This window comes from Porites lutea, chromosome 4 (assembly GCF_958299795.1).
Source record: "Porites lutea chromosome 4, jaPorLute2.1, whole genome shotgun sequence".
Taxonomy (NCBI): domain Eukaryota; kingdom Metazoa; phylum Cnidaria; class Anthozoa; order Scleractinia; family Poritidae; genus Porites; species Porites lutea.
The window spans coordinates 40,349,053-40,362,661 of record NC_133204.1 but is presented as its reverse complement, the minus strand read 5'-3'; the positions used below and the strand labels follow the sequence as shown (position 1 = coordinate 40,362,661).

At 40.1% G+C, this 13,609-nt stretch overlaps 1 protein-coding gene across 1 annotated transcript; it reads right to left on the bottom strand.

Annotated features, from left to right (window-relative positions):
* Nucleotides 1-333: 333 nt before the first annotated feature.
* Nucleotides 334-7,150, bottom strand: LOC140933574 (uncharacterized). The gene is made up of 2 exons (XM_073383178.1): nt 6,988-7,150; nt 334-2,454 (listed from the first exon to the last, which is right to left on the bottom strand). The coding sequence occupies exons 1-2, from the start codon at nt 7,072-7,074 to the stop codon at nt 1,552-1,554; spliced, it is 990 nt and encodes a 329-aa protein (XP_073239279.1). The 5' UTR covers nt 7,075-7,150; the 3' UTR covers nt 334-1,551.
* Between the last annotated feature and the right edge of the window lie 6,459 nt (nt 7,151-13,609).

The window sequence follows — 13,609 nt, the reverse complement described above, 5'->3', positions numbered from 1 at the left end:
CATTCCCTGTCCAGCCCTGTCTGTTATCAGAAGTTAAGAGTTTTTCCCCATCTGGCCGGATTAGTCCTTGGGTGGGTGACCGACGAGCATAAATTGAAAAAAAGAAATCACGCGTTTTGGTCCTTTCCGTCATAACTTTTGTCAGTGGTTGGTGTGTTGCCCAACTGGCTTTTATCAAGTTAATTGAGATGATGATGATGATGAACTATAGAATCAATAAGTCTTCCGAAAATACAAACAGCTTTTATTCATGGGTGTGCTATAATAGACCATTTCTGCCGTTCAAGAAACTTTCATGCAAAACGATCTTTCTTGAGAATACAAAATCATTTTCAGATCAATGGCTTCGCATTTAGCCTTGAGGCTTGGGCAACTCGGAAATCGCCTATATGGCCCTTCTACTCAAAGACCTGACTCGCACCCAAGCATTTCTTCGGATTTTACATACATTACATACATACATTTTATTTCATTGTGTTTTGATGTAAAAGTACAATAACATGCCCGCGGGTAGCTAACCTGATCTAGGCGGGTCATGTTTTCAGGAAATAAATACAATTAAATACAGCTAAAAGTAACAAGAGAACTAAACGAAACTAAAATTGACAACAATGACTAGAGACTACTGATAAACAAATGGTATTACTTATAATAAATGACAACAGTTATGACAAGAGACTACTGATACACCAAACGATATTAATGATTACATATCAACTAAGAGGAAAATAAATTCAAGTTAACTTTTTGAACGATTTCTGGGAGATCAATATAACAGTCTTCTGAAGCTAGGATCTCAAAAAGTGTTTGTTTTATTTTCCTCTTATTAAAAAAAAAGGCATTTTTGAAAGTTTTCTTAAAGATACAGGCATTTCATTCCATATTTTTGTTCCTATTCTAGAAAATGAATTAACTTGAATTGAGAGTCTGGAACTTTGTGTGTAAAAGTTATTAGAGGCAGAGGATCGAGTAATATAAGAATGAATATCAGAAATATCTTGAAAGAGATCTTGAGTGTTTCTAGGAGTATTAATTAGCTGCAAGGATCCTCCGATCGAGCTTCAGGGCCTTCACGCAGTCTTAACTTAGTTAAGTCGTCAATCGACCTCAGACGAATCGTCATAGGAGAATCCGTTTTGCGTAGGAAGATTGCTGCGCCTTTTGCGGATTTTCGGTTTTATAGCGGAGCATCACAGGGGATCATGGGAATTTTTGTTTTGCAGAGGAAACTTCAAAAACGCAAAGACACATGGGGAGGCAAAATGTTTGAAACTAAAGTTTTGATAAAATCTTAAGGACACCTTGCTTGCCAGTTAATTATTAAAGCCTCGTTGAATGTGTAACGGAGAGCACTAGGTCTGAATTTTAAAACGTCCCGTCCTGTGATTTCATCAGATTTGTAGGTCATTTTAAGGTAGTATTTCAGTGAGTTTACTTAGACACAAACTCCTGAAATCTGACAGGCCAGATAACGGCATCATCAGTATCATATCCCAAATAAAGAAGTGCCCACTTTTCAGCTTTTCGACTACTTATGTTTGATCCTAATTTTTAGTTTTGACATAGTTCTATACAAAGTGGAATCGAAATAAACAAAACACTCATCAAATCCGACGCTACCAGTGCTAATGCAAAACCTCGTTCGATGCGGTCAAAGCAGTACATTAATGAGACTATAGGCATTGTCCAACCAAGACGATAAACCACTGCCCCAATGGGTAAGGACTCGTTACCATCACCGCCTCCCAGGACATGAAGCCAGCCTATCACAGCTGTGGACATAAAATAAACGGCGATCAATCCTTGGGCATAGCCTTTAAATGCGTCTAGACTGAGAGCGTCGCGTGCAAATTCGGGTTTCGCCAACAGGATGAGTGAGACCACTAGCTGGAAGTAACCAATTCCTTGCGTCATAGTTGAGGACCATTTCTGCGAGGGCTTCTGAAAGGGATGTACCAAACAAGCTATCTCGTCAAAACACCTTTTCAGGGATGCCCCAGGGGTGCTGCGTGCCCAAATAATGTACGTTGCTACGGCCAACGCGGGATCGAGAAACGCGAACGCTGCCAACATGGTAATTGGAATCAGTGATTGACAATAAAACCAAACTAAAGCGGCCGGGACGAAAAACAGCCTTTCTGGTACGGTTCCTAAAATTGTGCCGTTGCCGGTTACCAAAGGGGAGGACCTCGCTGAGACGATGTACAAGAAGCCGATGACAGTTAGCAGTGCACAGACCAAGCGCCCGTACTCATAGTCACGCCCGCTTAATTTCATGTTGAACAGAGCAAAGTTGACGATCTGTGGGAAGACCAAGTTGAGTGCGCCGAAGGAAAAGTAAGCAATGAAGGCAGACCAGGCTGTAAATGTCTGGAGAATGGTGAATTGTTTTCTTGGAGGAATTGAAAGCATCATACGAAACCAATTCGTTTTTGCCAGGCCATCAGAACTAACCTGCGAGAAATAGAACTGTTAAGAAGAGCTGAACACGTGCTAAACAAAATTCTCAATGTGTCTATATGTCTCCCTACCCGGAAGAACAAAATGGCAGAGAGAAAAAGTGCATTGGAAGAATTAAATTTCAGTATCAAAATAGGCTTTTGCAGTAACCTGTGTTCACAGACCCTCTATATTATTAGGGAGCTTACGAGTCGACGACTTTCGCACGACGCCGCCGCTGGGTCACGTCATAATTCTGCGTTGCCGTCCTGTAGAAATTTGAATTTACGACTCGTAGTAAAGACGACGACGTTGGTGCGCGCGGCAGGCAAATTTTCCCGCCGTTTCTGAAGTTTGTTTTCCTCTTTTCGCAAGTAAGCTTGTTTGTTCAACCAAAATGTCTAAATTCATAAGAGAATCGAGAGCTCGTATTGCAGACGCTTATGGAAACAGATTTATAAAGGACCGAGTATTTCACTGTATGCGTTTCGTCAACAAACTCAGAGTTAACTACGGATTTAGACGAGACAACAAAGGACGAATGCAAGGCGCGTTTATATACAGGGAGGGCATTTATAAACTTGCTGAACAGCTGTAGTTACTGTGATGAGATGACGACTTGCAATGGTCTAGTTGTAGCTTTGGTACCATCTTGCTAATATGGTTTCACTCGGTGTTAAGTTATGTTTGTCTACAGCTAGCTATGGTGTTGATTCTTCGGGTCGTTACTCCAATGAAAACAGACAAACAAATCGAAAACATATGTAAAGAACATGTCCCTAATGTGATACTTGAATTATCTGGAAAAATCCGCTGAAGTATGTAGGGAAAACTTTGAAAATTAGTCTCACGTCCTGCTTTTTCTAGGACGCCGGCGAATCGCTGTCAACAACGGCGTCGACTTCGGCGCGACGCCGGCAAGTGCCCAGATAAGCATGCGCAGTAAGCCTGTCACGCAGTCTAACGGCGTCGTCGTGCGAAAGTCGTCAATTCGTAAGCTCCTAAAAACAGAAATGGCCGTTTTCACACTCCGTTTGATGATTCGCGTAAGATAGGTAATACTTCTTAATTTGAAAATGGAATTGTTGTAATTTTGAATGAACAATCCGCCTGGCTTCATCCGTCAGTTTCGACGGACAGTTTGAAGACGGGATTATCCGTTCAGATAGCCTGTGTACGGCCGCCCCCTTCCGTCAGAAAAAAATCGGAAAAGGGGTGTCTGTGGGGAAGGCGCGACGGTACACAGGCTAGTCTCAGACGGATAATTCATTTCTAGTTCTAGCGTGAAAACGTGTCCAGTGTTTTTAATGATAGCGAAGGACTGTACGGAACGACTGTCTGCCGTTGCCTTGTCCGTAGGCCTCATTATACCACGCGGCTAATGCGTTTCGGGTCACGTGGTCCTAGCGAGTTCGCCACCGAAATGCCTTGACCGAGATTGCGTGGGAAGACGCCGTACAGGGACTAAGCATGGCAATGTCTACCGTAGCGTCAGAGAAAAACAGGGAAATGTTGTTTATCGGCAACGTGTTTTACAAACAGTGACATCTCTGCGTGTTGTTTCACTAGTGTTTCGAGGGCACGACCTCCTGAAAATCGCAAATATTAAGCCCCAGCAAGAAGCCACACTTTCGCTATGGAAAAAATTAGTTCCCCGAGAGAGTGGCGGAAATGGAGCCTAGGTCTTGGTCAACACCTAAAAGGTGCTTCGCCTAACGTGAGAGTCACACTAGCCGGGAAATAAAAAACGCAACCATAAGTGAGTTCAGTACCTCCCTTAAAAGTGGCTAATCTAGGGGACAGTTTCTTTTACGGTTAACTCTTTTTTACTCTATTTACGGCTAACGGTTAAAATTATTCAATTTTTACGGCTATCGACTAAATTTTTGGCCGTTTTACGCCTATCGGTTAACCCCATTGAGACCCTCTTCCAAGCGCCTGCTACGCAGGCTAGTTTTAGGCCTTCGCGGGAATCGCGGCCGTTTGTGGGTAGATGGAACTGATCTGTACAAGTGGTACACGCGATTTGGGGACGAAATTTACCAGTCCCGAATTTCGCTTACCATTTATCTAAACCGTAAACCCATCGGTTTGCAAATATAAATTTTAAACAACCCCCATCTCTACAGCTAGGCCAAACTCAGGCGCAAACCACGCGTTCGTGCTCGCCAAAACAGGCCACATGCGAATTGGTCACGCGTTTCCCTGTTGATGAGGGGACACTTTCTGAAAATTTTCCTTTGGTAACCCTATTCTGAAATCAACTTTTGATGATATTTTTAGGAGGCACCAGAAAAAGTACTATTTTCTGTTCGCACCCCTCAGAAAATGTGGCAAAGATTGAGGATATGATGTAAAATGAAACGGTCCTATTCAAACTGCCCGGGGGGTACTCCCCTATAAAAGTAACGGGGGTCCTCGTCGTGCATTTTAGGGGTTCAAATTTGTGGATTGGTACCGCTTAGGGTGCTAAAACCTAAATTGACTGCTGCCAGAGATAAAACGCTTTATTAGGATAAAGATTTAAGACAACACTTTCAAACTGGTCCTTAAGAAGAAAGTGTTGGGAAGTTATCTGTATTGCTATTAAAATTTGTGGTGCCAGTCATATAATTTGTTGTTGTTGAATTGACACGCCCATAAGACAAGATTCTGGTACCTTTTAGGGGTGTTCTCGAATTTTTCCGACGGGCACCCCCGTCACTTTTAAAGGGGAGTACCCCCCGGGTAAAAAACAATCTTTTTTCTTAAGGTGTTGATATGCTAAAAATAGTTTAGCGATTTCACAATGTTTATGTGAATAGAGTTGAAACATGTATGCATATGGAGCTGTACGGAAATTTTCTTCAAACCAAATTTAAGTATTTTCCCAGATTACCCCACATATGCGAGCAAACACCCGTAAGCAGGAAGCCTTCACTGTTGCCTGAAGATCTGAAGAATCGGATCCCATGTCTTAGAGCGAGTGAGATCAGTTTACCTCACAAGACTGATAACAAATCAGGGCTGTCAAAAAGTTTTTAAGTAGCAGGCTGAAAATGAATAAATGGTAGGCGACTTTGGAACTTGCATCAAAAACACACGTTCTTGAGGGCCGAGGCATCTTTAGCTTGCGTTGCAGCCGGCCCACGCACTGGTCTAAACCCTCTGTATAGTCCGCTCTATACAGAATATCTAGAGCATCTGCGACGCAGGCAAAGGCATCTTGGGACAGTTTGAAATTTGGAGTCTCCACCGCCGACACCATGTTGTTTCGTCAGAATACATGCAAGGACCTGCAAGACTAGGAACAACACCGTCGAAATGTCCCTGGCTTTTCACGACATTGTACGGTTCGAACGTTTCACAGATCTAAACCTGTTTAAATATGCGTTCAAATGTCATTCAAAACTGGAAAACGGATGCTTTACAAATTTTATTCAATAATGCTTATTTTTTGTTAGCAGACTGCAGTTATGGTAGAAGGACATGAAAGTAGCCGGCTAAGGATAGCTAATTAGCGGGCTCTTTTGGCCGGTTAGCGGCCCTTATTGACCCGCTTATTAACAGCCCTGGACAAATGCAAACTGAATTTAATCTTGTCAGCCGAATGCAAACCATTTGAGAGACAGGCCTGGGTAGATTTGGAAAACTGTGCGTGACCTTTCGAAAATTTCTTGCTTAACGCTCCCGGCTACGCTCTTTACATGAATAAAGAGGATTCGTGTGACGCGTGGAGACCAGTCAAACCAATGCAATGAATAAATTAAACAGTTCAAAGCCTCCAACTTCGCTATCTTTTCACAGCGCATTTATAGGGAACACAGGCGGCCCAGACGTAGTATGTGTCACTGAATGAATATATTAATATTCACATGGACAAGGTACTATCCACTAAAGAAGAATTAAATTCTTCTTTAGTGGATAGTACCTACAATTGCAAAACTCAACAAAATGCCACTTAAACCGGCCAGGAAAGAGAAGGATACGTTCAGTTGAAGGTATCTTAGCTTTGTTTTGTTATATTTTGACTTTTGGACTCTTTTAGTCCATGGGAGTTTCGACGACTCATCGCATTAATTTGTCCATGTGAATATTAATATATTCATTCGGTGACACATACTACGTCTGGGCCGCCTGTGTAGGGAACAAAAATTGATACCTCTAGAGACTTAGGCCCGGTTCAAACCGGTGGAACTTTACATGTGCGACGTATGAATCAATTAGGAACGGCACTTTTGTATTTGGGTCGAGACTCTGCCGTTCTATTCGACTGAGCTTGTCGAATAGAACGGCAAAAGATCGACTTCGATTCATTCGTCGTAAAACACACTAAAATCAAAACAAGAATTTCCAGGCTTGGTGAATTTTACTTTTTTCAGTTTATTTCCCTATTTTAAGCAGTAAGGATGATATTTCTCGTCGCCACGAATTAGGTTCGGCATATGTAAAGTTCGACCGTCTGAATCAACAGTCGAACAGTAATAGTTTGGGTCGACCTAAATAGGTGTTAAGTTCGGCACACGTAAAGTTCGACGTTTGAACCGGGCCTTACAGCACTATACTTACCGTATTCTCTTCTCGCTCTCGACTTTGTTTTCTTCTGTGAACAACTGTCTTTCCTTCGAGCAGGACTTCTTTCTCCATTTCTGTCATTTTACGCACAAGTTATGACTAATTAATCACAGAGAAATTACAGCCGCGGGCGTTCCTGAGTTCATGGACGCTTCTTTTCTCTTGACGAGATAATCACATGAGCTCATTCTCTCTTGATGAAGTCTAAGGTACAGGGTTCATTGTGACGTGATTATATTTTGATTATCCCATACGAGTTAACGGCCCTGGGGACCTCCTGTATGAAAGAGACTCAGTATGGCAAGAACTCAGTAAAGTACTTGGCGGCTATTACTTGGAACAAGATTTCTGATACCTTAAGATCCTTAAGTACATTGTCAGCTTTTAAAAAAGCAGTCCGACAGCTATAAAAGTTCTAGCTAATTATATATAATATCTATGTTCTATTAAGTAATTGGGCTTTTTATAGGCTATCTCACGTAATTTTAGGCTTTATACTGTAAATAAGTTTTCGGATTTCCCTTTCTTTCTCTATTATTTTATTTATTTGTTTTGTTTTTCTTGTTTTTTTTTTTCGGCGTATAGCATAGTTTTGCTAGAGGCCTAACCAACCTCATCAAACCCGAGATTAAATAAAGCTTCTTTCAAGAGAGGCAATGGCGCTGGAAAATTAGAACTAAGGGTTCTTTAATCCCGTAATCCCGACCCAAAATTTCGTTCAGCCATTAATCCCAGTGGCTATTTTTGCATCCTACCTCCCGCGCATACTTTCAATCCCGAATCTCGCCCCGATATTTTTCAAAAATTTTGATATATTTTTTTTCCCGAATCCTGCGCTTCAAAGGGAAATTTCAGATCCCGAAAAACCTATTAGCACCCTCATTAATTAAGTAATGGTCCAGCTAAGAAGCAGGCAGAAAAACAATAGCCCGCGGCAATAGCGTCAGTTATTTTTCAGGCGCTAATTTCTCTAATCAAATTAAATCTGAATGCTCTGATTGGTCAATACAGCTAAAAGCGCGAAATTTGAATTTTAAAGTTGAATTAAGATAGCTTAAGACTCATTCGAACAACTTTTTATTTCGTCTATTGCTTTGTTATGTTGAAAAATATAACATATCTAAAATTTAAAAGATTTCTATGCGCCAAACCCGAGGAAGTTAAACTGATATGAAATTACACGAAGATGAGCACAGTGTTACATCAATCAGCGACGTTGGGAACAACATTTACGTCGGCTCTCACAAAAGAAATGTCAAAACCATGATCGTAAACAGCAGCAATTCACTCTCACGTGGCGAATCTGCTGAACGCGCCAATGTCGCGCGTTCATATTCGGCCACCATACAGAACAACAACAAGTACACAAAATCAAATCCAAATGTTATGTAAATGTTCTGCTTTTGGGAAAAAAAAGGGAGGTTGCCCAGATAGAAAAAATTCCTGCATGTTCGGATAATCGGGTTTCAGAAAAAGCTCTCCTACAGTTTATCTGTTTTCAAGGTTTTGATATTACTCTATAAAAATCCTTCTTACAATCTCTCTCGTCCTTGGAAAAAATAAAGGCAAGCTACAGTCGTGCTCGCTAGATCTTCCGTACCAAGAGAAACTCAAACACCAGTGACAGCTATTTATGATACCTAAGCGGCTTCCGTCTCGGTATTCGCCGTCTCAGAACTCAAAGGTACAAAATGCAAACGTGTCATAAATTTCAATTCGCTCATTTTAACTTAAGGTCAACGGCGAACTTCCATTTCGCTTGATGAAGCAGTCTAGAGAGAAGAAAAATCGAATGAAAGATGGGTAAAGATACACGGAATATCGAAGTTTCGAAAGGGGCAAACACATGAATAACACATAATGAGCGCAAAGGTGCGAAAATCTATTGAATTCAGCTTACCTCAAGCTCAAGTGTTCTACATCTTTTCGAGAAATAAATTCATCCTTGTAAAAACAACAAATCTTTCGCTTTCTCCTTTTATGCCCAGCTGTACTCCAATTTCTAGTGCCACAATTATTCTGATCTCCTCGTGATCCGGCCTGACAACGAAAACAACTACGCCGGGCCCAAATGATCCCAAATTCCCACATGGCGACTCGGCATGTCGAGGACGGCAGCAAACCATGTTTAAGAGCATTTTGACGATCACTCCGATGATAAAATACAGTAAATTTGAGATAAATATTCAATAAAGAAAAAATGCAGATTTTTCACGAAGAAATTGACGAGATTTCTTCGGGTAAAAGACAAATTTCCTAACATCTCAAGTGTCACACTAAGATGGGGTCACAACAAGGTCGCGCGTGTGTTGCACGTTTTCCGCTCTAACTTTTGATTGGCGCATAGAACAATGTTGAAACTTGGCCGTGAGGTATAAGACAGGGGAATGGGGAAAATAAAGCTAAAAAAAGGTGTTTTTGTCACGTTTCTGACTGTTTTTTTGGCGATTTTTGGATTTCGGCCAATCAGAACGCTTGATTTAATTGAAATTAATGATTAAAAGTTAGCACCTTTTAATCACTTTTGCCGTTCGCCTGCCTACCTTTTACACGGACCATTACTTAAACCCCTTTAGGACAGTTATCTGGACGTGGCTTAGGCCTCATGTCATGCAAATAAGTTAGGATTTCACAATAATGTAGACAAAAATTAAAGTCTGAGTACATCTAGCCTGCGAAGCGCAGACGCATTTCCGGTCGTCGCTTCTCTCCCACCGAAAAATATTTTTCGGAGGGAGAGAAGCGACGACCGGAAATGCGTCTGCGCTTCGCAGGCTAGAGTACATCTAACCAATCATTGAAAAGACGTCAAAAGGCAGGTTTCTTAAGCCGGAGATCAGATGGTCCAAAATCACAGTAACGAAGGAAAACTAAAGGACTGGAGAAAAAGACTGAGGAGCGAGGAGAAGGAAAGGATATGAGAAGAGAAAAAAGCAATAGTGGCAATCAGTCGTTTTTTTATAATATCTACTTTGGAGATGGCCGAAAAAAACTGTTGGACGCAAAAGGTCCATTTGGCGATAACGTTATCACAAATTTGGCTAGAGTTTTAATATGATATAAAATGATGTAACTGTATGCATTTTAAGCTTGGTTTTTCGTTTATCTTATTCAAGATTTCATTCCTAGTATAATCAGTGTCTAATTGTTTTTCTCCCCTTGACTTAAATGTAAAATTTATTTGATTTATTTTTCAGTTAGACATGAGTGCATCATCTGTGTTGTGTTTTTTTGTGTTATTCCGACCCTAATAATCAAAGCCTTATTAGTCCGCTCGCTGGTTGAAACAAATCAAAAGGACTTTATCTTTCGATGTAACAACACGATTTAATCCAGTCCACTAAAACAATTCCGAAACAAGCAGAAGACCATACCGTCCATACTCCAACAAAGTTAGAACTCAAGACGTTTGTTACTCTTTGCATATAGATATTTCTTTGAGCACAACCCTAATCTGGACGTACGTGGCTTAGGCCTTATTTGATCGCTTCTAATGAAGAGGGTAAAAAAAAAAGGAAGCAAAAGACCATACTACTGAAAAAAATAGAAAGCGTTTGTTACGCCGTTTAATAATGCGAAAGCGGGGAAAAGGGCTAGGGCCCCTTACCCTCTCTCCCCAATCTTCCTCCCTTTTCCCCTTCCTCCCTATCCCCTACCCCTTTCAACGCCTGCTACGCAGGCTACCTCCTACATTGTAGTTATTTGACAGAATAGAGAGGAGAAGTCGTTACGTCACGTTGCCATGGTAGCAAAACGTCTGGATGACAACAAATCGAAAACGTGAATTCACACTGTTTCAAACTTCATCGATCTTATTCAATTTCATTTTAAATTTGTCAAATATTGGCGAAATTTTCTGGCGTTGAATTCGAAAGTTTTGAAAAAGAAAAAGAAAAAGAAAATTTTTGTGTTGTGTTCACCTACTTTATAAAGCGAGAGCATGAAACTAGGAAGTTTCATGTAGCATTTGTGCAACAACGGCTAAGAAATGTAAAAAAGAGTGATGCACGTGCAAAGTTGTTGTTTTGCTAATCTAAACCTATTGTTTTTTTCCCGTTCACGTTGCCGTCGCCGTCGTCGCTGCTCCAAAAATGATGGTGATCCAAAAAATTTTACCTTCCATGGTAACATGACGTCACACTTCAGCGACACATGGCTACTTGAATGGCAAAATGCAACTCAAATAATTGCCAGCCTTACGGCATTGCATTCACATCTCCTCACAATGAAATAGGAATGTCAACTGGGTTTTTTTTATTCATATGATTTCACTTTAATACTGTTTATTATAAAAAGTGATTCTAACAGAACAGGATGGAGAAATAAAAGGTTTCGTACAGACTTTTGGGTCCAAAATTCAACACCTTTTCCAGATTTTTTCGAAAACAATAACTATTTTTTCCAGACTTAATGTTATCAAGTAAGTGATCAATAGAAAACTTGAAAAACACCGGAACCAAGCTTTCCTCGTGATGCACTGCAAAGGTACGGTAACCACTGAGTAATTTGTGGAAAAGAAAATTCTTACACTTAACACAACTGAGACTGAATGTTATGACCACTAAAAAAGACATCATATAGTTTTGAAGCACTTATGGTAGTTTGAAGAAAAATTCTAGACTTTTTACCGTTTTTCCAAGTCTTTGTTTTCCTGCATTTTTTTAGGTCTAGAAACTTGGTTTGCAAAATTCAACACATTTTCAAGACTCTGTACAAACCCCTACAGTATTAAGAACAGTTTTACAAGTTTTTATGAGTTGAGAACAGGCTTTACATGCACTTAGGCAAGTGTACTGACATAATTTATGGAGAAATACAAGTCTCATGAATTCCATTTTTGTTTAAGTCCCTAATAAATGCGTAAGAAAATCGCAATTTCCATGCTACATAATACTTTGTGTTATTTCAAGCAACAGTTGGAAACAAGTAGTCTTTTAGTTACTTTACTACATGTAGCTTTTAAGTATGTTCTAATGAAATGCTGCAAATGCTGCTGTTATTTTAGTACAGTCAAACCCCGCTTTACAGACACCCGCCCAGTTGATATGGACACCCGCCCAGTTGATACGGACACTGGCCTCACTATTAATTACAGACAGTTTGCTTTGTCCCTGGGGAAAGAAAGCCCTTACATTGTCTCTAAATTCAACCCGCTTATTACGGACAACCCGTTAATACAAACACTTTCTATGGGCCCATCAGTGTGCGCTTTGACTGTGAAAGGTAAACTTTAGATTTGAGTACAAAATTAATTTTACTTTGAAATCTAGAGTCAATAGTAATAAATTATTATGTCCCCAGCATTCTGTCTTGATGAAGACCAATACATTGTCTTTAGCCAGTTCAAGCATACTCCCATAGATTCTTTTAATCGATTAATTATAAGAAAATTGAATATGCTAGTCATTGCCAATATGAAAAACTTCTGGGGCGGGTACTTCCTAGAAGTAGGCTAATGGGCATGTGCCAGTGGATGGGGTCTATAATTTGGCCACAGAATAGACTAAAATGGGGTAGGAGGTCTGAGAGGTCAGCGGCACATACCCAGCAAAAACTAATCGAAGTAACCCCCCTGGGCAAAAACTGTTGCCTATAAGCCCCACAATTTATAAGGCCCCCCCAGTTATAGGCCCATCTACCTGTAAACAAAAGAATACTTCCAATAATTATCATAAGCCCCATTCCAAATGTATTGAAATGACTCTGGTTTATTTGAAGCTTAAACTTAAAACTAGTAAATGAAAATAAAATTATTGTATTTTGATCAGTTCTGCTACAGCTTGTTTCAACGTGATTTTTCCATTCCAAGGCTCCTAGGATATACCCCCCCTTTTTATAGGCCCACTCCTAAACCCCTTATGAAGATGTATAAGCCCAGGGCTTGTAACTACCAGTATCAGATTCATTTCTTCAATTTAGCATACATAAGTGAGTTAACATTTGATATATTTTTAAAATAGGAATTTTATCTATTTAAAATGTGAAGATCTTCCAGTCTTACTGAATACAGGGAAGTTATACTGTCAATCCTGTGTACAACTGTCACCCTTCGGAAATGGTGAGGTAACAGTTATATACAGGTCAACTTTGCAGAAAATATAAGGCAACTGAAAATTTTGGGAAGTTTTCCGGTGACCTTAATATACAGGGTGACTGCTATATACAGGGCCAAATGTTATAATATAAAAGTTTTGATTGTAGTTTAAAATTCTTTGCTCATTATACATGCAGGAATTAGAATGAGAACTTGAATTTGATACTAGTGGTGGCAATGGATTCAAGTTTCAAATAATTGGTTCGTTAAAATCGTAGAATCTATGGGGTTTGCTTGACCTGACCTGACTGTAAGAGGGCGACTGCTGTGAAAGGTGATTATCTTCACAAGAGGGACAATGTTGTGAAAACTTCCCTGGTCGCAGAGGTTTTCTGTCTCCTTTCTAGGTACTTCTACTCAATCGCGTACTTTAATCTAGTGGCCTCTACTGTATCCTTATGGAACACACAATAAGAAACCATGTAATTCTTGTAATATTTAGGATTTTTGTTTGACATGCAGAAAAGAGAAGGGTGGAATTGTTTAGAGATAAACTTGCATTTTTAGCAAGATTTAAAACTC

Excerpts from the sequence above, each read along its gene's own strand:
- LOC140933574 (XM_073383178.1), bottom strand. The coding sequence starts at position 7,074 with ATGACAGAAATGGAGAAAGAAGTCCTGCTCGAAGGAAAGACAGTTGTT. Across the intron at positions 2,455-6,987 it reads GAGAGCGAGAAGAGAATACG|GTTAGTTCTGATGGCCTGGC; the intron begins GTAAGTATAGTG and ends TATTTCTCGCAG.